This window comes from Colletotrichum gloeosporioides, assembly GCF_011800055.1.
Source record: "Colletotrichum gloeosporioides strain Lc1 chromosome Unknown consensus_59, whole genome shotgun sequence".
NCBI lineage: Eukaryota > Fungi > Ascomycota > Sordariomycetes > Glomerellales > Glomerellaceae > Colletotrichum > Colletotrichum gloeosporioides.
The window spans coordinates 191091-211609 of NW_025544704.1; the positions used below are offsets into that span (position 1 = coordinate 191091).

Here is a 20519-nt window from a genome sequence, read left to right on the forward strand (position 1 = left end):
CCTTAACTCAGAAGCAATTATAGGCTCATACCTATCTTTCATTTCAGGTGAAATACTTTTCCTTGACTCAGGTGATACATGTTCAAAATTGACTGCACGCAAGTCCGGAGTCCAACTCCGTCATGTTTATGAGCCCCGCTGTGACGTGACCAGCCAAATCCCGGGTCGAGGGATCCAGCTGGCAGCGTTAGCGCAATCCGAAGCTATCAACAGCGGTCCGGCCCACTGTACGATAGCTTAAATACCCCTCCGCGGGGTTCCTCGCCGCATCTGAGTCGATTGAAGAGCAAGCAGCATCCGCGATGTCGGTCATGAGTGAGAGCAAACACGGGGTTGAGTACCTCACGGTTGATTCCACGTTCGGGGCCGTCAAAGGGTTCATCAATAAAGATTATCCGAATGTTGCCCAATTGCTCGGCATCCCCTTTGCAGAGCCACCAACAGGATCCCGACGCTGGCTTCCTCCCATACCGAAAGAGCCTCCGACAGTGATTGATGCTACGAAGTTCGGGCCCTCCTGTCCGCAACAAAACAAAGGCGGCGGACCTTCAGTGTACAACACAGATGTTCCTGAACTTCAGATCAGAGATGAGACTTCCGAAGATTGCTTGTCGCTATGTATATGGGCACCAAAAGAGGCAGTTGAAAGCACATCAACAGCCAGACTGCCCGTCATAGTCTTCATCACTGGCGGCGCGTTTCTCGTCGGCGGCACAACTGTGCCATATCAAAATCCCACGCCATGGGTTGAAAGCAGTCAGAGACATGTTGTAGTGTCCATCAAGTAAGGTACATCCATCAAAAGGCTCAGAATCTTACTGATTCCGAAATGTAGCTACCGCCTCACAATCTTTGGCTTTCCAAATGCCGCGGGTCTCAACCCTCATGAGCGAAATCTAGGCCTCCTTGATCAGCGTCTCGGTCTGGAATGGGTGCATAAGCACATTGCATGTTTTGGCGGCGACCCGTCGCGAATGACGCACTTTGGTCAGTCCGCCGGTGCTCGCAGTATAGATGCTCACTCTTTCACGTACCCCGACAAGCCTCTGGTGAGGAATATTATCATGAACTCTGGCTGCGCACTGCCTCCGCTTCCAGTGAGTGATCCTGGATGCACACACTTTAGCTTCCTAGCAAAGTCTATGGGTTTTGAAGATGGTGATGCTGTCGCCGAGCTGGAGTTCATGAGGCAGCAGCCAGCTGGCAAGCTGGTGGATGCGATCCGTGAGCACTGGGCTACGAGTGAAATGCCTTTCCTAAGTTTCCGGCCTATCGTCGACGGTTTTACCCTGTTTGACGACTACGAAGAGCGTGTTCAATCCGGAACGTTTAGCAAGCTTGTAAGACGACCTGATATTAAGTCTTTAACAGAAATGAAGATATCACAAGCTGACCATCACCAGCCCGCGATCTGCGGGACGATGAATGACGAAGGCACAGCAGTAGCGTTTTATAAACCCGAAGGCCCCGATCCAACGGTGGCAGAACGAATTACAAAAGGTTACTTCCTTGGACCTATGGTCAAGATGGCAAGGTAATGAGCGATCTAAACCACGAGTGAGGTGTATAAAGCTGACCTTGAAAAAGAGCGCGTTCTGCCCATGCTCCTACCTTTCGTTTCTTATTCAAAGACTTTGCGCCACCTGGCTCCAGTTCGTTTCCCAACATCTCACCGCGTCCTTGGCTTCGGGCATATCACAGTTCAGACATGCCCTTGGTCTTTGGCACACATTCATGGGCGAGGGGTCCTTCGACAGCACTTGAGGAAAAGGTCTCTAAAGCCTGGCAAGACCTTTATGTTGCATTCGCAAAAGATGGCCCGGATGGGCTAAGAAAGCTGGGTTGGAACGACATGAGTGATGGTGAAGGAATAATTATAGGTTGCGGCGAGACGGGGTGGGAAGTAACACCTCTTGAAGAGATCGACCGATAGTGACAACATCCTAGGATGGTATGAACACCCTACTTCACACAGACTTAATGTTTTGAAGTCCAAATACAGGCTTTGGGTTCTTCTATGCCACACGTGCGTCGCCTTCCGGTCGTGCGATGCATCTTCTACAAGCTCACTTCTCAAGATATACATTATCGCAAACGTCTCTGAAGACCTCCATTGTACTTTGATATCCAGCGATCACCTCGTCAACACGCTTCGACACATCTCTCCCAAGAGGCAGCATCCTCTCTCCTTCTTTTCCTTTCCCAGTACCAGTGCCAGTGATTACTTCGTAGATCACTCGAGACGCTTTCAGATGATCACCGTCTGCGGGGAACCCATCTGTAGCGGATGCCGCCATAACTTGATACACCTTCTCCAATGCACTTCCCTCATAGTCCGTCGGAGTTGGTGTGCTCGCCAACTTCACCGATGGGCCCATGTTGGTGTCGAATGATCCAAGGGCCACTGACAGTACGCGGACGCCAAAAGGGGCCATCTCTTTGGCGAGTACTTTGCTGACACCTGCGATTATGACGGTCAGCTCTGAGACGCCGAGAGAATCATGCCTACGAACCGTCCATAGCAGCCTTCGCAGCAGCGTAAACTGCCATCGACTCTCGCCCCTCCAGTCCTGCGCCTGAGCTGATGTTGACGATAGCGCCGCTTCTCCTCTCTCTCATGTGCGGCGCCACGGCTCTCATCAGACGATAGGTCCCAAAGAAAACAGTATCCATCTGCGCTCGGGTCTCCTCTTCCGTGAAACCTTCAGCTGGGCCATGGATAGACCACCCGGCGCTGTTTACGAGAACGTCGATAGCAGTGCCGTTCTTCTCAAGATCGTTCACGACATCTCCTGATTTGAGATCATCGACATCCACCCGTAGCCATCGCCCGCCAGCTTTCTTAACTTCTTCGACCAATTCGGGGGTCTTCTGGGGGTTGCGTGACGTTGCAATCACATGGTGTCCGTTATTCAAGGCAATTCGTGTCAGAGCCAGGCCGAAACCTGAAGAGCAGCCAGTGATGAGCCACGTGAGGGGTCTATTCGGGACAAGAAGCTGGTTTGACATGTTGAGTAGTTGATGATTTCCTGTGTTGTTGAAAACGACATCACAACGAAGGCCTTAACCCAGAAAGGTTTTCAAATATTGTAAGCCAACAGCTCTCGGGTTCCATCAATTTTAAATCCGTAGGCCCGACCACCGCTAATAGTCTCCGGCGACTTCTTTGACGGCCCCGCATCGGCCGCATAAGGCGGTCTTGTCGTCTCCGGACTTAAGGTGAGCCGGCCCCGGCTAAGCTCCGTCCACGTGAGGTTGAGTCTTACAAAGATCCAAACGCCATCATTCATAGGGCTCACTCTCGGGTAGGTGGTGCGAGAAGGCCGCTGGATTTTAGTATGCGGCCGGTGGGCATCCCAATCATGTAAACTTTCCACAAATTGATGCGCAAGGATGCAAGCCCAATCGCACGATGCGAACATGCGCCTAGCCAGCGATAGAAGTATAGTTGCGGGAGATCAGTATAGGATGAAGGAGTGGACTCTAATCTTTTTCTATCAAACCTCCGTCTTCCACACAGGCGCATTCTGGGCAAGCCTCAATGGAGAGCACTTGTTTCCTGACCTCGGTTGTGGAACTGTGATTGAGTACATGTACAGCTTATTTCAGATCCTGAGCAAGGTCGGTTAGCTCAGTTGGTTAGAGCGTGGTACTAATATGTCATCTGACATGTTCAGTAATGCCAAGGCCGGGAGTTCAAGCCTCCCACTGATCACTCTTTTTTGCATTTCTCGGGATCTACGACGTTCTGTTCTCATTGGATTTTCCACCTTCTTAGCTTTTGAAATATGTAACATTTTTGATGTGAGGTTTTCGGAGCGTGATTCGCTAGGCAATAAGAAGGAAATGGAAGCCCCACCTTAATGTGAGCACTATTTACTTTGACTAAAGCTCCGATGTGATATTGCTAATTGTTTGACAGAATCCTCAAAATACTGGTGACGAGGAACTCTCATGGCCGGGCTCGCAGTAAGTAAGTAGTCTTAGTAACATTGCTCGACCCGCGGTTGTAGTTGGCGCCATATTGGGGGAAATGTCAAGAAGTCTGCCGGTCGGAAGGTAATGGCGCCAGACAACAAGCCGAAGTTCACTTCCCGAGAAAGCGGGGCTTACCGAAGCCGAACTTGCAAAAGTTCGGTCAGTCGCCCCTAATCACCCCCCTCCAACGTCCACAACATCGGTCAGACGAACCTTTCTGCTCCTCATTCATCTGTCTTGGAATCAGTTGTCTGGGCGTCATTGTGCACTTTCCGAGGATTCGTTTAGATATGGCCGATCGGGGTACACCGCTCCGCTACCGGAAGAATGGCCGCCTCCAGGCGTGCGACCCCTGTCGCCGGCGTAAGGTCGTCTGTGACCATGTCCGTCCGATCTGTGGCAGTTGTCGGAGACGGAGGAAAGCCGGAACATGCGAGTACACGGCCGGCTCACCGGCGCGGATGCAATCTCCCAATACGCCGGCGGTACGAGATGATGGTCAGCTAGGGCCTCCTACTTCGGACGGGGTACCGGAACAGCATCTTACTGGGTCGACTGCTGTTGAGCAAGCCACACAAGCAGACCAATGTGCAGCTGGAAACGGCAATATACACTCGAGTCCCCAAACAGTCAATCCCGAAGTGACAACTTCTGGCCATCTTGGATTCAACTCATTCGGCGATATCTACAGAGAAGTGGGAGACAGCTTGTCTGACCACGATCACAGAGCGGCTGGAACATCCAGAACCGATGGTGCCACTGTTGGAAGTACTCTGGCAACAACTTCAAATGTTATCACTGAACTGCCGCCGTCAACAACAACATTAGAGACGTGTCTCTTCGTTTTGCAGAGCATACCTACCGAAGAAAAAGGTCAGGCGCTCTTCGCAGCTCACTTCGATCCCCATGACGCTTTTGTTCGCCCAGTTGCCCAACGCGCCCTCGACTCTTTGTATGCCACGTACGGAAGCTACCTCGGCACGGTTCGAGACGACGCCCAGCTCTCGGAGTTGACCCGTATCCTGTGCGCAAACACCGCGAAGCCGTTCTCGGAGAATGAAGCCGATCCCGAGAAGTGGGTGGCTCAGTTCATTGGAACAAACATAAGATGGGAGACGCTCGGGATACTTTACATTTATTGGGAGCTAAGCTCTAGGAATGACCACCTCGTTCGCCCAGAGACCAAGCCGCCTCCGCCCGGGGGTCGAGTTGCTGCGTTTCGACAACGAGATGTGTATAGAAAATGCATCAATGACTGCCAAGCACTGGCGAGACGAGCTACAGAGGTCGGCAATACTCTGTTGCTGTATGTATACTGGAAGCGTACGATTGTTGCGTCTATTGTGTCCGGGGACACTAGTAAGTGGTTTAATTTTTTCACTCCATGTTCTTTCACACTCACACCGGACCTCTACTGTAGGTCTGTCATGCTGGATGTACAACGGCGAAGCAGTCTCTCTAATGACCTTTCTCGGACTGCACGTCGACTCGAACAAAGGCGTTTACAAGCCAACGTTGGCAAGCGAAATCAAGAGAAGGCTCGTATACAAGATTTTCGTGATCGACAAGGTTGTCTCTTCGATAACGGGACGGCCTCCTCTGCTTAGCCGACGTTACATGCTAACACCTCCGCCGCTGGACCTCAAGGACGATTACCTGGTGGCAGACGAAGAGACACTAGCGCGTGCGGTTGCTGCCCTGGATGGCAATGGTTACAATACGGACGGAGCGGCTTACTCCATTACGTTCTGGCGGGCCCGTGCCCAACTCATGATCATTCGAGACGAGATCTTCGAGAGATCTCTCGGCGTTGAGGGGGCTACCTCTGCGGAAAGCCTTTAGTAAGTCTGCAGTGTTCCTTGGACGGTAGCCCGAACTCACATGCACAGCGCTCTGAAGAGTAGAGAACTACAGGCTGCAGCAGACATGCCGTCGGTGCTACATTTCAGGGAGGCAGATGTGCGAGATCCCGACGTCAGTACCGATATGCTCTACCCCAGAATCCTCATGCGCCTGGAGCACCTCCAAAACCTGTTCTTCATAGAAAGACTCCTGCGCCGCCATGGTTGTGCCAACGAGAAGGATCTTCTCGCCGTGAGCTATGACCTGACCACCACCACCATGCTTTTCTGGACGAACATGGATGGTCTCGCCATGGTATACGAGGATTTCAAGTGGTTGGTGAGTAGATGGCTTCTTCCTCGCACCGTGTGCAGGGAAACCACTAACGCGGCTTCTAAGGTCATGGCATATGCAGCCCCTGGCGGAGGAATCCTCTGCCTCGAGCTCCTGAAACCGACTGTTACCCTCAACGAGCCTGATGGTATCACTAGTGCCAATGGCGAGAGTGTCACCCGGTCCAGCATCGTCCAGCTGCTCAGTCTGCTTGTTGGGTTCCTCAACTGGGTCAGTCCAAAGGAGGCGAACGGCAACATCTGCGCCAACTGCAAGGTTATTGTGCAAAGGGTACTGGATCAGGTGCTCAATGTAGCACCTAGCCGGGATGGTCCGTTGGCAGATTTCTTGGAATGGGATTTCTCGACACATTTGGATTTCAACTTTGATTTGCTGGACACGTTTGAGTGGACACGACCGGAGTTTTCATGGACGGACTTGCCTGCTTAGGGACTTGGTTCTGCACTAGGAATACTGATATGACGTACGATAACGCTCAAACTAGTCATGAATGACTAAGTGACTAAGGAAAAACGACTCATTGAACGTCCTTGCTTCGAGTTGACGGGCACGTGGGAGGCTGATATCAAGATCAACATCAATCGCACGGAGTCAGGCAATGCGTTTGTTAGGGAGCTTCCTACGCCATAGAGGGAGCTTACATAGTCTATTCTACACATGCGACTGCAACCCATCATATGGGGTTGAACATATGGGATAGGAGTGGTGCCGCAGTCCTGTTGATTGGTGGATATGTGGCTGAAGGAGATGTACTTTTTACTATGAATCGACATTATTGAATACCATATCAATATCTCACCGCCATGAGGCACTTACGAGGAGCCAGGCATGGTCGTGTTTCTTACTAAGGTCACTCACACTGAGTATCATCATACCCTTGCGGATAAGAATGTCCGTACTTAGGCTAAGACGATCATGGAGTATTGAAGGTCAAAGCGGTTTTAATGATGTAACCTAGGAAATATCAATCGGCTATATTCCGCACCTAGATCTCGGCGTCCGTCCGTTGAGGTCTGGTCGTATGGCGTCGGTAGATGGACTGCCCGAAGTTGGCGCCGCTAGTTAGGTTGGAAACTAGCAACGGGTGAACGTGCTCCTTCACCGCGTTTGTGACGGGCAATTGATGCAGTTTTAGAGAAGAAGTCTATTGATGAAACAAGCGGTATTATGAGTCAATCGAAGCGTGGTTGTTCATTATATCATGACCTCTGTCCATCTGACAGAAGCATTGCTGTCAAGCGCGCAACGCATCACCAAATACCGAGGACTCAACATGCCGCAACTACTTTAAGAAAATACGGTGTGAAAAACTGTGTCAGAGTGCCTGTAAGCCCCTGTCTAGCTGGCGAAGAACTGCCCGGCTATTGAACATGCACGGTGCCATCCCTGCATATTTCCAAAAGGACGCCAACCCAATCTCTGCCATGATCTTCACCTGTCCCCATCTTCTTCGGAAAAAGATCGAAAATAACATCTCCCTTTGATCGCCAACACCTCCCCACGTGTGTCCCCTACCGAGGCTTCCGCCGCTCGAAATACCTGACTCGACGAAGCGCCACAATGGAGTGAGGAAGACCATCACGGCATTTCCGCCGGTCGACCCCCGAGCGTTCGGCAGACCGAACAACGGCGACTGCGGCGGCCAGCGGCGAGCAGTTTCGGAGACTCTTCGGTCGGAGACGGCACGAATCGTCTGAAAGAGTGAACCTTCAGCACAGCATACCTGGACCTTGCCGTCGATCAGCCATGGACCGCCGAGACATCTGTCTCTCTAACCCACCACACCCATCAATAGCTCCGAACGGGGGGGTTCCATAGGGTTGACGACGTCCTACGTCGGCAACTGTTGAGTACCACCCTCCGACACACGTCAATGCAGATCCGGGCAGAGCTGCCATGCCCTTCCGCCCGCCAGGACCTTCTCAATCGCTTCTCGTCGCCCTAGGCCAGCGGCTGCCGGATCGTCGTCTTCTGAGGAATGCCCCCTGGTTGAGCTGGTCGCATCGGCTCCCTCTCGCGATGGCGCATTCTGTGTGGCTTGTCTACCCGACCGGCTGCCATCGCCTTGCGACGAGATGTTGCATCATGCCAATAGGCACGGTGACAGTCGCTTGACGGTCGTATCCAGGGATTGAAGCGAATAAGGACATTGACTCGATTATTCTCCCTTCAGAAGATCAGCGGCGGTTAGACACTCGCTGAACGGCCCGCGCTGTCCCTGAATGACTCTAACCGGCTGAATGGGAATCGCAGGCCAACGTCGGGGTGTCCTCCAGGGTGGGCGGGCGATGTCACCAGAGAGAGGCTGGATAGCAACAGCAACAACACCTATTCGCACACCGCGCTGATGCGACCCTCAGAGGAAGATCCACCAAGTTTGTTTCGACGAGTGCATCCTCCTTCTCTGTACGAACATGCGCCACAACCGAATTGTTGGTCTAGATCTTGCGCTCGAAGTCGGCCAAGGAGCCACCATTACCCGTCTCAGTCTTATTTCCGATGCAGCTTTCTTGCATGGGATGTTGCTGACGCTTTTGTTACCGATCACACGACAATAAAGGGGTCCGAGCGGGCCTACGCCCAATACAGCAGTTGGCAGCTGGAGGCTGGATCTGAAGCATCACGATCATCAAGTCGCCTGTTAACCTGAAGAGACACCATCACCGTTCGTATCAACTACGCACGCCGATCTAGCATGGCAGCAAGGGACTAGTCGCTCTTTGGATCGATTAGAAAGTCAATTACCGTGGGGTACCGTGGTTCCCTCACACGCTATTGTGGTATCCGTCAAAAGAATTACAAGTGTCATACGTGTCGTCAATTGCAAAGGAGGCCGACGCCCATAAACCCGCTAACAAAGGAAAACCCATGCCATCAGAACGGCGACCCGCTCCTCCCCGTCTTCGAACTCGACGCCTCTAGCTCCCGCATGTGCACTAGGCTAGTTTCGTCGTGGTAGTCGACGGTGTACTCCTTGGTGTACATGATGCCGTTGGGGCTGGAGAGCCCGGACTCGCGGTCGACTGTCTTGATCTTGGCCTCGTTGCCAAAGGTGCGGGCTCTGCTGCGTCCGGTGGTGCCGCCGTGGTTGCCGCTCGACTGGATGTAGTACTTTGCGGCGGCCGAGGTGCCGCGCCGCGTGGTGCCGAGCAGCTTGGGGAAGAAGCCGACGAGGATGATGCGGACCGAGGGCATGCAGGCGCAGATGATGCCTGTGTTGATCTCGACGGTGGACCAGGTCGCGACCTCGAACTGGTCCCATGTCGGGTTCTGAGACTTGGCGAAGGCGACGAGGGACTGCAGGCGTAGGATGCTGACGACGGTGACGCTGTGACGTGTATCAGCACACGTGCCCACGTAGCTGAGACGTTTTGAGAGAGGGATGGACTTACAAGGTACCGACGAAGAACATCATGGCAACTCCGATCTTCTTCTTCCAGTGCAGGTTGAGACTCTTGATCTGGGAGAGGGGGAGCGCGAGCATCCAGAAATCCAGCACGATCGAGATGCCGGCGTTGGCCCACGCAATGGCGTTGATATCCAAGCACGTCCCCGGGGTTTCTCCATCCCATTTGGTCCAGTAGAAGCTGATCGGCGTGCATTGGAAGACGGCGACGAAGATGAAGGTGAGGCCGAAGACGGCGTTGAACGCGACGGTTCCCCAGATGAGCTTCTTGCACATCTTATTGTGGGAGAAGATGCGCATGTAGAAGAAGAGGAGCGACATCTTCAGCAGCGTCACTTGGGCGAAGTACATGGGCTCCATGACGAAGAACCAGTACCCGAAATCAGTGATCCTATCGAATGGAACCGTCCAGATGTCCCTGCCGAGTCCATTTCCTACGAAGCCCACCGAGTTGATGACGGTGCCAGGGATTCCTGAGCCGAGCGTGATGAGGATGAAGTAGTCGTCGACGCCGAGGTCTCCCATTGTCGCGAAGATCTTGTGGACCAGGCGGATGATGACGAAGACGCCGGAGAGGGAGCCCATCGTGATGGAGATGATGTTGTACTGCGTGGAGCGGTCTCGAGCCGGCACGCCGCATGTTGTCTGGGTGAGGTTCTTGGTTGCTGCGAGGGCAAGGTTAGCCGATGGTGTTCGAGCTTGCTGGTGTTTTTTGGCTTCAAGTTGCCGGAAGTTTACTGACTGAGTGCGTTGCGGAGCGTGCAGTTGGCCAATACACAAACTTCAACTTCGGCCTGCAAAGGAGCGTTGGTGCAGATACACGTCTGGTTGGTGGCCTGGCATGGCGAGTTTAGGACCGCCGTGACTAGGCATGATTGCTATTCTTCCATTCAGTCTCACGATTCTTTCCCAGTCAGGTCGTATGCAAGATTCAAGGTTTACATACCGCACAGGTCGGCAATGCAGCCACGGCCGCAAGGGCATCGCTTTGGGCCGCGACGCAGCACAGCAGCGCGGCCAGTGACAGGAACAGCGAGAAGAACCTCATGGCGGGGTATCGTCGGGTTGGTGAATGGACGAGGAGAAAGCCTCCCTCTTTCCAGAAGGGTTCGGGGACGGGAGGGGACGGGAGGAACGGTCGTCTTGAGGCGCTAGATATCTATCCCGTCGACCATGGCGTAGCGTCTGAATCGGTTCGTCTCTGTCGTGATGGAGGCGTCAAAGTGTTTTTTCCTCCCTACACCAGACTAAAGAAGGGGGGGACGGAAGGGATTAAGGTTGTCGTGAAACGCTCTTCGGGCTCAGTCTTAGTCAACAAGAAAGACCACTTGGGACGAGTCGTCTAGCGACATGCCAACACGGAGATGATGCTGGATGCAGAACCGGGATGCAGGAAGGACGTCTGCAGGTTCGGTCCACTTGGGTCGACGCCACAGAAGACCAGTGTGTTGGTAGCGTGGCCGGTCTAGTCGATACACGGTGGTCGCCGTTACACATCACCGTCGTATGACGGCCGTGGTCTGGCAACGGCGCCGGGCCCCCTTTCCCCCTCTAGAAGCTATTAGTGTTGAGACATGCACACACTGTAGGCAGAATCTGGTACGCCAGACAATGGTGGCGGTGGTTGACGGTTGCGGTTCTCGTAACCGAGGGACGTTCGACCAGCATGGCTAGACAAGAAGCAGGACCCTGGCTCCTAGCCTCGGGCGTGGCAACAAGGCACCCAGGACGGCAACCACATGTGGCAGGCGAAGGCTGCTCCATGGAGAGTGAGACTGTGATACACTGACATGCAGGAGGCTCCCCGTCAACGTGGGATAGCAGCGGACCGAGGCCGCGACTGGTCTATCGTCCGTCCATGGTCGGGTAAGGGACCAAGGGCCTCAAGGGCGCCCCTCGAGATTGATTGAACATGGAGGAAAGAGCCCACCATCTGTGCCACCCACCCACATATAACACACATACAGGTACGGATATCTTCAGGAAGGAAAAGAAGAAACTCCAGGAGGACATGGCGGCCCAGGCACGCCGGAAGACCACAGCCAGGGCAGAGCCAGGGCCAGGTAGGGGCCGGGTGGGTGATCGTGCGCACGCAGGGATCAACGGCTTGCCAGGGGGGAGAGAATATCTCCTTGAATTCATCGATGGAGGAGAGAGGGGCGGCCAGCTTGCTGCAGCTCTCGTGGTTTGTTGTGCAGCGCATCTCTCATGCAGGGGCCAGCATCCCGTCGGCACTACGATGCCATAGTCTGAACTCGTTTTTTCTTGTCTGGCTGAGAAGCGGGCCCGTCTTGTCAACCATTCTACGCGGGGCAGCAGAGAAAGTCCGAAAGGACCGATGTTGTGTTGTTGTCTCGGTTTGAGGAAATACTAGTTCATAAGAAACCCAAGAAAAGACAACGTATGGCGCAGCAGCAGCAGCGCAGGGAGAAAAGCTTCTTTCTGGACGCGGAAACTGTCCGAAAGAGGTGCGGCCCAGATCCGGCACTGCAGAGCTGAGGCAAAGCTGAAGAAACGCGGCACCAACGGTTCCTGCAATCCCTCGGCAAAGATGACGGGCTGCAAGCCTCCCGACTTCAGAGCAAGAGAAGAAAGAACTAAAGACAGAGACAAAAACGTGGACGCATACTGCGCCGCGCAACGCCAAGGGCTAATGAAAGGGACGGACGTGCAGCAGTTGTATGGGAATAAGAAACGTCCGAAGAACAGCCAGAGTTTTGTGTGACGGCTTTAGAAACGGCATCGAAGGGCTCTGGAAAACCGCCCCCGACGCAACGCAGCCAGCAATTGGAAGCCTGAAGGGCGCCACTGCTCGCCGCGCGCCCCCGGTCTTTGGTGCGTCTTTCAATCTGCTACCCCCTTGGGACGTTAGCCCGAGCGAGGATGGCGTCGCAGTTGGCCGGTGCTATCCCTATCCTGGTGGCACATCCGGCACGCTGTGAGTGTGTGGAGAACAAGATGGAGAATCAAAGCCAGCGGCGGGTTGGCAAGGTTGTGAGCAAAAAGAGAGGAGAGGAGTAGAGGGTCTGACCGGTTCGTGACGCTATTGGTCGCTCGCGCCCTTTTTTTCTCTCGTTGTTGTTCTGGTTTCTGTCTGGTCTCTGCTGTAGGATCAGACTTGCGACTGAAAATGCGATCAGATTCGGGAACTTGTTGGGACGGGGGATAAATGAGGTGCTACGCGACGCAAGATTTCGGCCCTATCGCCGAATTTATGACTCGTGATGGGGCAAAACTGGGGAAATCGGTGATCGAGTTGCCTCTTTTGAGGACGACTCTTTGTGTGGCGTGCATTGCGTTGCCTTGCGTCGAGTTGCGTATGCGTGCGTGCGGGCGAACGACCTCAACTCAGGACAGCAGGCCCTCCTCTCTCGGTGAAGGGGCCATGCTTCGGACATGAATATTCATCACATATTGGCAACCGGCCGAATCCTTCGGCAGTCTGCCCTGTCTTCGGCCCAAAGACCGAACTCTATCGGATTATTCGCATTGGGAATCCAGGGGTTCTCAGTCTCAGAGCGGATCTCGACCTTGCTCGCGGTCTTGGATTATGGGTATTCCCATCTTTATTGGATTTTCGAATGCTACGCAGCGGATGGGTAATGGCCTGAGGGCAAAGTCCCCGACTCCAGTCTCCTCGCTCTCTGGGGGTGGTGTTCTTCCTTGAAGTAGGGGTTCGCCCCTCCTACGGTGTCACAATAATTGATCAGAGAAGGAAATCGTGTTTCCGGATCTTCTGGCGTCTGGGGTGGTTCATCGTATCTAGTATAGACCAAGGAGGATCGTAGTCCTGCTTCCTGAGGGTTTTGCGCGTGGGGAACAGGTGGAGGTGCGTAAGATTCCTGTGCCAAGTTTTGCTTTTTCCCGTCAGCTATCAGCTTTTTCTTCATCGGCTTTCTAAACAGTTGCGCGTCCGCGAGATCCAATCTTCAATTGCCTTTTTTCTCTTCCTCCCTCGGAATGACGACGAAGGCGCGGCCGTTGTGAAGAGACTAGCCAGAGCTAACAAGATTTAGAGAGACGGTTGCGAGATGAGAGGCGTGAGCTAGCTACAATGCCGCGTATTTTCCCTCTTTTCTAGTGCTCTTCTAGCGGAAGTGCCGCCATCACCGTCGCACGCCCGCCGATGAATTCGCGGGACTTCCAAGAGCCCGTAGTTCCTCCGCCGGCGCGCCGGTGTTGTGGAGTTGGCTTCTCTTTTTCAGCTTCCATTCTCCTCCTTCCTTCTTCTCGTATGATACGGCGGCCTGCGCTGTGGATTATGCTCCTCCCTTTTCTCCTGCGCTTATTCCCATTGTACCCAATCCCTGCTTCCACATCTCACCGGGACCGGGGTTCCGGCCGGGCAACGTCTGTGAGTTCCAAGGGGGCGCAAAGGGGGGCGCGCGACGACGGAGCCAGGGCACTGAAGCCCCGGCCCTAGGGCCAGCCACGCGGCGGCAGACCTGGGTTCCGTGCCGGCTTGGGGAGGTGATATTGGGGGCCGACATCGTGGAAGGTGCTGTAGCGATATGACCAAAGCCATTAGTTCCGGCGATTTGGGCTGAACTGGAGACCTGGCTTTCTGGAATAGGACTCTGTTTCGCAATCTTCTTTCGGTTCTGAGCGCTTTGGGCGTTTCTTGAATCTTGAGCCGATAAAGATGTCTTGGATTGGGGCAGGACACGGGCTAGACTCCAGATACGCTCTTGTCGAATCAAACCTCACGTGCTGCCGTCTTTCCAGCTTCCATTGCCGTCACAGGCATACCGTTGTCATGTTATGACCTTGACTGGTAGAGGCAGAGCAGTGATTTGTCGAAGCCGTCGGGCGGTCTTGCCCCTCGGACTCTGCTCTGCTCTCAGCTCCCAGTCTCAACTTGGTCTCTGCCTGGATGGTTTGGGGCGGCTTGGCGGAAACCCGAGAAATGATTGAGGTAGGCCGCGGCGACGGTTCATGCGCGACACGGACGACCTTGGTCGCGCCCCGATTTTTGCCCATTCCAGCTTTATGCGAGGGAGCATTGCCCCATAACTTTCCTGCTGCAGCTCCACGGTTCTTTTGTTAATGGGTTGCTTACTACACCTTTGTAAGACTGGAGGCTGTTCATGTCAGAATTTGACAGGAGATCCTTCATGTTTCGTTTTACAATTTTTTTTCCTTGGTATCCTGGCTGTTGACGTTTGAAAGGTTTGATCCTGCAATTGAGTCTCGGTGCTACCGTAGACGGAGGCTCTCGTTCGAACACCGGGTAATCCGGGTAGCCGGGTTCCCATCAGGGACCAGGCAGGCAGGCAGCATTGAAATGGCTCGATGCTGCTCGGCGGGACATAAAATCAATGCCGATGTGCGACTGTGGCGCAGAAGGGGTCCTGTTGGCTTTTGTTCGAGGGATTCTTGGCTGCAGAGTCTATAAATTACTCGGCCGAATGCCGTCCTACGTTAGTGATCCAATCACCGAGCCGATCAAGGTTGTCCGTACTTGAATCTCGCCTCTTCCAAGGACAACCTCGACTCAGCCTCCCTCAACACCCGAGGATCAACCCGTCTTGAGTCGAAATTTTTACAGTTTGACATGTCGCGGGACTTTTTGTTTCCTTTGAACCACCGAACTCGAATGAACCGGTGGAAGGTTCAGGCCAACGGAGCTGGCTTCCTCTTGCACGCTGCTGTGACGTTGGTGTGGGCATTAGAGTTTGGGGGTCGAAGGACGGTTCCCCGAGATGGGTATGCCTGCAGCGAAATGACTCGGCCACTCCGCGTTTTCTCTCTTGGGTGAGGAAACACACGACCTTTTGTTCTTTTCGGGCAGAAATTTTCTCAACGGGTGGGCTCGAATGCTACCCAAGAGTCCTGAACGGCACAGAACCGCTTCGCTGGAAACTGCGAATGTTGCACTGGACGGCTGTATCTGGCGAGCTTGTGGAGAGAAGGAGACAATGATCGCTCTGAAAACTTCAGTGCGCAAGCACATCCCAGGTTTAAGCTTTCGCATCTTGGCAGGGGCCCAGACATCGTCGGCATCGCACCGACTGAATGGTTCTTGTGAACCTGCCGAATTGAGATAAGTAGCCGTCATTCTATTCAAGATAAACTTCGTCCCTGAAATCTATTGCGACGATCCCCTGCAGTTGGCAAATATTCAATCTCGGCGGTTGCGAGGTTCGTAAACACACTACATCCACAATATTTACATGCCGGTAGTAATGATGGAAGGGTCAGTTTTACTTTGTTGGGGGCTGTTTTCGGAGCTTGATCCGTACCGCCATCTACCACAGTTTTACTTGGCATGGAACTGCCCCTCAAACCCCGTTAATGATCCACAAGCTTCAAGACTTTGGATCTCGTTTTCGCATTATCTGGGTAATAACCTTGACGCGGTGTCGGCTTGGGTTTTGCCAAGCGACTGGACTAAAGCCTGTAAGTAGCCGTGGTGCTTCGAAGTCCTCAATCGGATGCGCATCAGCTTCAACTCTCAATTGCCTTCTACCTGCAAACTTGAGTGGCTGAGATTTTCCATCTCTTGGAGTTGCGGAGCGATGGTCAATGAAAGATGCCGCAGGGAGTCGTGAGATATATATCGAGTAAGATTGAGATTAAGTTCGCCCAATAGTTATGCTCAAGAGCAGTTCGCAGCCTCGCTAAGAGCACTTGCCTGTTGCTGTTTGAGGTGAGAGGTTTACGTTGCGGGCAACTAACACAGTTTATCGTTTTCCAAAGCTGATACTGTCCTAGTCGTTATCTTCTCATCATCGCTAATGGACGGTTTAGCCTTTCACACGTTTCGTTATATTGGGAGCAAGTTCTATGTAAGGCTTTGTGATGTACATCACACAGGGTAAGTGTTGAAGCCTTCAAAGTCCGCATGGAATGTGTTTGCGTGGTTCTCATCCTCATACTTCCCTTGGAGCGATCATGCAAGAAATTTAGAACCAACAAGTGGTCGCATTCAACCTGAAACAAGAGCTTTGCTAGCCAGGCAGCGCTAATCAGCTATTTGGGCAGTGTCCCTTGTACCTTTCGTAGTGTACTTAGTACTTCTAGTCTTCTATAAGGACCTAGTAGTAGAGGAAATGCTAGGGATAGCGATAATCATCAGGATGATGGACGACGATGATAGACGACGGTGATAGTCGACGACGACGGCGTTGACAGTGGACGGTAGTAGTACAGGCGATTAGAGTCGATATACGGATCACACAGGTGTTTGGTGGACACTGCCCGGCTAGCAAAACTCAAGAATAAAGCGCTGAATTATTCCGCAACTTCCCATCTCGTTGATAATTGAACGTCTAACACTGTGACACGACTCTAGGCAAGGTCTTTCTTCCCTTTAACTTTTCTTCTTCACAGTTTCCCGCCTAGAGGCGCACCTTGTTGACTGCCGCATGACTCTAGGTACTTAAGGTAGCCAATCGCAAAGAGGCAAATTGGCAAGAGCGATGAGCATATTTATAGTAGATATAGCTGTAAAGGTGCAAATAGGACATGGAGTTTAAGACTTCAGACTGACGGGTACCACATCAACTTTTCTTTTGCTAGTGAGTTTCTGTTGCTAAGGTGGCAATTTCCAGTTCAAACAGCTCAACTAACTACCGCCCACGTTCAAAGTTATAACAGCATTAAGCCTCTCAGCGCACCCTTCTTTGAACGTAAAGAGTCCAAATTCTCATGGCTGTGACGAGTGCCATGACTGACCACCGATCTCCCAATCCACCAGTTGCACCATCCCCCACAAACTCGAATCTGAATGGCTTATTCCATGCAAATGCCCACTTGAATCCAGTAATGGCGACGCAATCAGAGCCATTCTCGGTCGTGCTGTCGCGAACGGTTTCTGAACTGAGCCGCACAAGCTTGAAGACTGCCTTGGCGTCTGACATCTCACTTTTGTCCGCCTTCTGCCATTCGAAGTCCTCGCGTCGAAGCGTGCCAGCATGATCTATCTCGATAGAGAAACGGTATCCAAACGTCACTTGATTCTTGAACATTCCCCCGCGCATGATCTCCGTGGCACCATTGAAACTCTGCTCGTGAGGCGCAATGGCTGCGTCGACCGCGTCACTAAGCGGTGGCAGTGTGATGATGCTGGTTGTCGATGCCAAAGTCCAGTTTGGCTCCTCGGCGACCGTAGCTAGGGCAGGGTCTTTATTGCTGGGACCATTATGGAGGATCATGCACGGCTTCCCGTCATATTTGCCACCACCAGAAATGTAATAGGTCGAGAAGGCGTAGAGCTTGTGACTTGTGCTGTCGCCAAGATGTGCGGTCTGGGTGAACTTGATTTGCGAGTACACGCTCAAAGTATTGGGCATCGGGTGATAAAGAGAAAGAGACGGGCTGAGGGGAACTTTGGATTTGCCCGTGGCTGGCGAAAAGCTGACTTGGTATGCAGAGCTCGATGAAGCTACCGTGGCATCGTTCGATACATAAGGGGGAGGTGGACTGATGTCTTCTTGCGTTGTCATGGTACTGACTACCTTGGCTTCAGCAGCATTTCCCATATTGGATTGTTTACTCGGTTTCTGATGATAACGGAAATGAGTTTGTCGGACGAGGCTGGAGGGTTCGATGTCATTTCTGCTGTCACGCAACAGAGTATTTAACTCAAGCGAAGTTCATCAAATACATGTAGCCCCGCCAAAAGTTGGTCATTTCCTTTCTATTAATAACGTTTGTTGGTGGTTGGTGTTGGTGCTCGTTGGGGGCACAGCGGATCATGCAAACACACTCCCCTGCATGCCCTCATACCTGCAGCGCTGGGCATCCAGGCTGTGACGGCGCCAACAGACTTGGCATGGGGACAGGACTCAGTGTAACATCAAATTCAGCTGTATGCAGTGTTTAATTAAATCCAGGTGGCGTGTCGAAATCAGACCGTACAGTGCCAATCGCCCGCGATTCTGTTGACAGTGTAATCTCAGACTCTTACGATGATCAACGCGATCAACTTGAACAACCAGAGTTTTCAATCACTCAATTGAGAACTTACAATTTGGAAACGACTCCATCTATGTTACGCTTCAATCGAGGCAAACATGGCATTACGTGTTCGGCAACCACAGTACTTTACAAGGAGGGCTTTGAGTTCTGATAAGTAGCTGTGATTAGCACAAGGAGTTTGATACCAAATGGACTTGGGAGCCTTTCTACAGCAATTTTTTGTTATTACACTAAGATATATGTCTCTCGGGTGGCTCCAAGGCTACATGTACACAGTGCACTTTCATTCGTGACGTGAAATCGACATCTTCGTATTCTCCGCAATGATGGTCCTCAAAATCGACGGCTTTGAAGCCCCCAGTATGCAAACGTACGGGTTCCTCGATTCCACCACAATCAGAAGAAGGGAAGTAAATGTTGGCGGTTCTCAGATGTTTCAGATTTTCAGCAGCAAGTGGCTCCGCTCAGGTACACGAGCACAGGTTACCGAATTTAGAAGTTCCCAGCGAGAACTGTGATCCCATCGTGGGGGCAGGGCTTTTCAGACCTTGGCGTTCCATGGCACATAAGCTGCGGATGTCAAAGTTTTGTATTATGGGCTTGATGAACTATCTTCTTCCTTATTTCACCTTTACCGCTGGGTGAATGTAACAAGCGCTTCTTGCCTTTTACAAAAAAAGCAAAGAGAAAACAGCAAAGATGGATTTCATCAGCGCAAATGACTTTAAACCAGCAATGCTGTTTGTGGCTTCTGCTACGTTGACTACGTTTACTCTTCATCTTCCTCCACAATTTCACTCGTGGCTCTTTCTTCCAGCGTGGCTGCTCACTGCCTTGTCCTTGGCCTCCGTCAAGGAAGAGATGACACCGCGCGGGCCTGTAGCACTCAACTCATACACCGTCATAACCTGCTTCATTTTCATGCTCAATTTACCTACGATTCTCCTATTCGAAAATCATTCTTTTGAGCCACGCCCGGATCAAGAGACCGGTCAGCGTGACAGGGCCAGCCTGTTGCCCTGGCCGACTCGGCGCAGTGTCGCTGCTGCCTGTCGCATTTGGAACAACCCCCGAAACCTACAGTTCCGTAAATCCGGCCCAGCTTCTGCTTCGTGGAATGCTTTGATTCGATTCCTCTTCCGCCGCGGGTCAAGGGTCGCGGTTGGTTTCCTCGTCGACAGATTGGTCGTCCAGCGCATCCAGGGACACCTTTCAGCCGCCAGTAACCTACTCGATTTCACACCAGACCAACAGCAAATCATCAGGCCAATCTTCAGTCATTTATTTCTTGATGGGATCGAAAGCCCATACCGCCCCATCTCTTCACATCGCCTCGCACTTCGCGCCTTCATGTCGGTGTCGTGGATATGGACCAATTTCCTCGTTCTGGAGTTTTATCACCTTGTTTTGGCGATCATCTTTGTGATAATACTTCGTCTGGACGATCCAGAAGACTGGCCTCCTCTTTTTGGCAGTATTTCTGATGCATGGACTCTTCAACGCTTCTGGGGTCGCTTTTGGCACCGCGTTGCAACACCAACGCTCACGACTTGGACGAGATTTCTCTTGCAAGGAGCAAAGACAAGGGCTTTGGGAAAGGTGCTACAAGCATTTGGGGTGTTTTTACTCTCTGGATTGATGCACGCAACAGCATCATGGAGAACTGGTCAACACTTCGAACACCTAGACGTGTGGTTTTTCTGCGTGAATTTCGTCGCAGTTGGAGCTGAAATCACTGCCATCAAATCCCTTTCCTGGGGTCTGAGGGACACAAAAATCGCGTTACTGGTTGAGAAGAGCTGGCCAATGCGCATGATGTCTAAAGCTTTTGGGTTTACGTGGGTTTTCGCGTGGTTCTTTTGGTCAGTACCAAGATGGCTTTATCCAAAGACTATGCGATGGGCAATCAAGCAAGCTTTGATTCAATCGTATGCCTCTTAGTCAAGATGCATTATTTCTTGATGATTATAAGACATCGCAATCGATTTTGAGAGTATGTAGCCATCTATTATACCGT

At 52.4% G+C, this 20519-nt stretch overlaps 6 protein-coding genes across 6 annotated transcripts; 3 read left to right on the forward strand and 3 right to left on the reverse strand.

The window, feature by feature from the left end:
* Positions 1–302: 302 nt before the first annotated feature.
* GCG54_00000216 (Acetylcholinesterase) lies at positions 303–1538 on the forward strand (the record flags this gene model as incomplete). The annotated part of the gene is made up of 3 exons (XM_045400357.1): positions 303–784; positions 836–1340; positions 1404–1538. The coding sequence occupies 3 exons, from the start codon at positions 303–305 to the stop codon at positions 1536–1538; spliced, it is 1122 nt and encodes a 373-aa protein (XP_045262008.1).
* Positions 1539–2066: 528 nt separating this feature from the next.
* GCG54_00000217 (Sulfoquinovose 1-dehydrogenase) lies at positions 2067–3009 on the reverse strand (the record flags this gene model as incomplete). The annotated part of the gene is made up of 2 exons (XM_045400358.1): positions 2067–2461; positions 2514–3009. 2 exons carry the CDS (start codon positions 3007–3009, stop codon positions 2067–2069), a joined length of 891 nt encoding a protein of 296 aa, XP_045262009.1.
* Positions 3010–4268: 1259 nt separating this feature from the next.
* GCG54_00000218 (uncharacterized protein) lies at positions 4269–6603 on the forward strand (the record flags this gene model as incomplete). Its single annotated transcript, XM_045400359.1, has 4 exons — positions 4269–5337; positions 5399–5819; positions 5868–6159; positions 6220–6603. 4 exons carry the CDS (start codon positions 4269–4271, stop codon positions 6601–6603), a joined length of 2166 nt encoding a protein of 721 aa, XP_045262010.1.
* Positions 6604–9048: 2445 nt separating this feature from the next.
* On the reverse strand, positions 9049–10628 carry GCG54_00000219 (uncharacterized protein; the record flags this gene model as incomplete). The annotated part of the gene is made up of 4 exons (XM_045400360.1): positions 9049–9502; positions 9567–10245; positions 10323–10458; positions 10527–10628. 4 exons carry the CDS (start codon positions 10626–10628, stop codon positions 9049–9051), a joined length of 1371 nt encoding a protein of 456 aa, XP_045262011.1.
* A 6562-nt stretch (positions 10629–17190) lies between these two features.
* On the reverse strand, positions 17191–18063 carry GCG54_00000220 (uncharacterized protein; the record flags this gene model as incomplete). The annotated part of the gene is made up of 1 exon (XM_045400361.1): positions 17191–18063. The coding sequence occupies one exon, from the start codon at positions 18061–18063 to the stop codon at positions 17191–17193; it is 873 nt and encodes a 290-aa protein (XP_045262012.1).
* Positions 18064–19237: 1174 nt separating this feature from the next.
* On the forward strand, positions 19238–20443 carry GCG54_00000221 (Acetyltransferase ataH; the record flags this gene model as incomplete). The annotated part of the gene is made up of 1 exon (XM_045400362.1): positions 19238–20443. The coding sequence occupies one exon, from the start codon at positions 19238–19240 to the stop codon at positions 20441–20443; it is 1206 nt and encodes a 401-aa protein (XP_045262013.1).
* Positions 20444–20519: the final 76 nt, after the last annotated feature.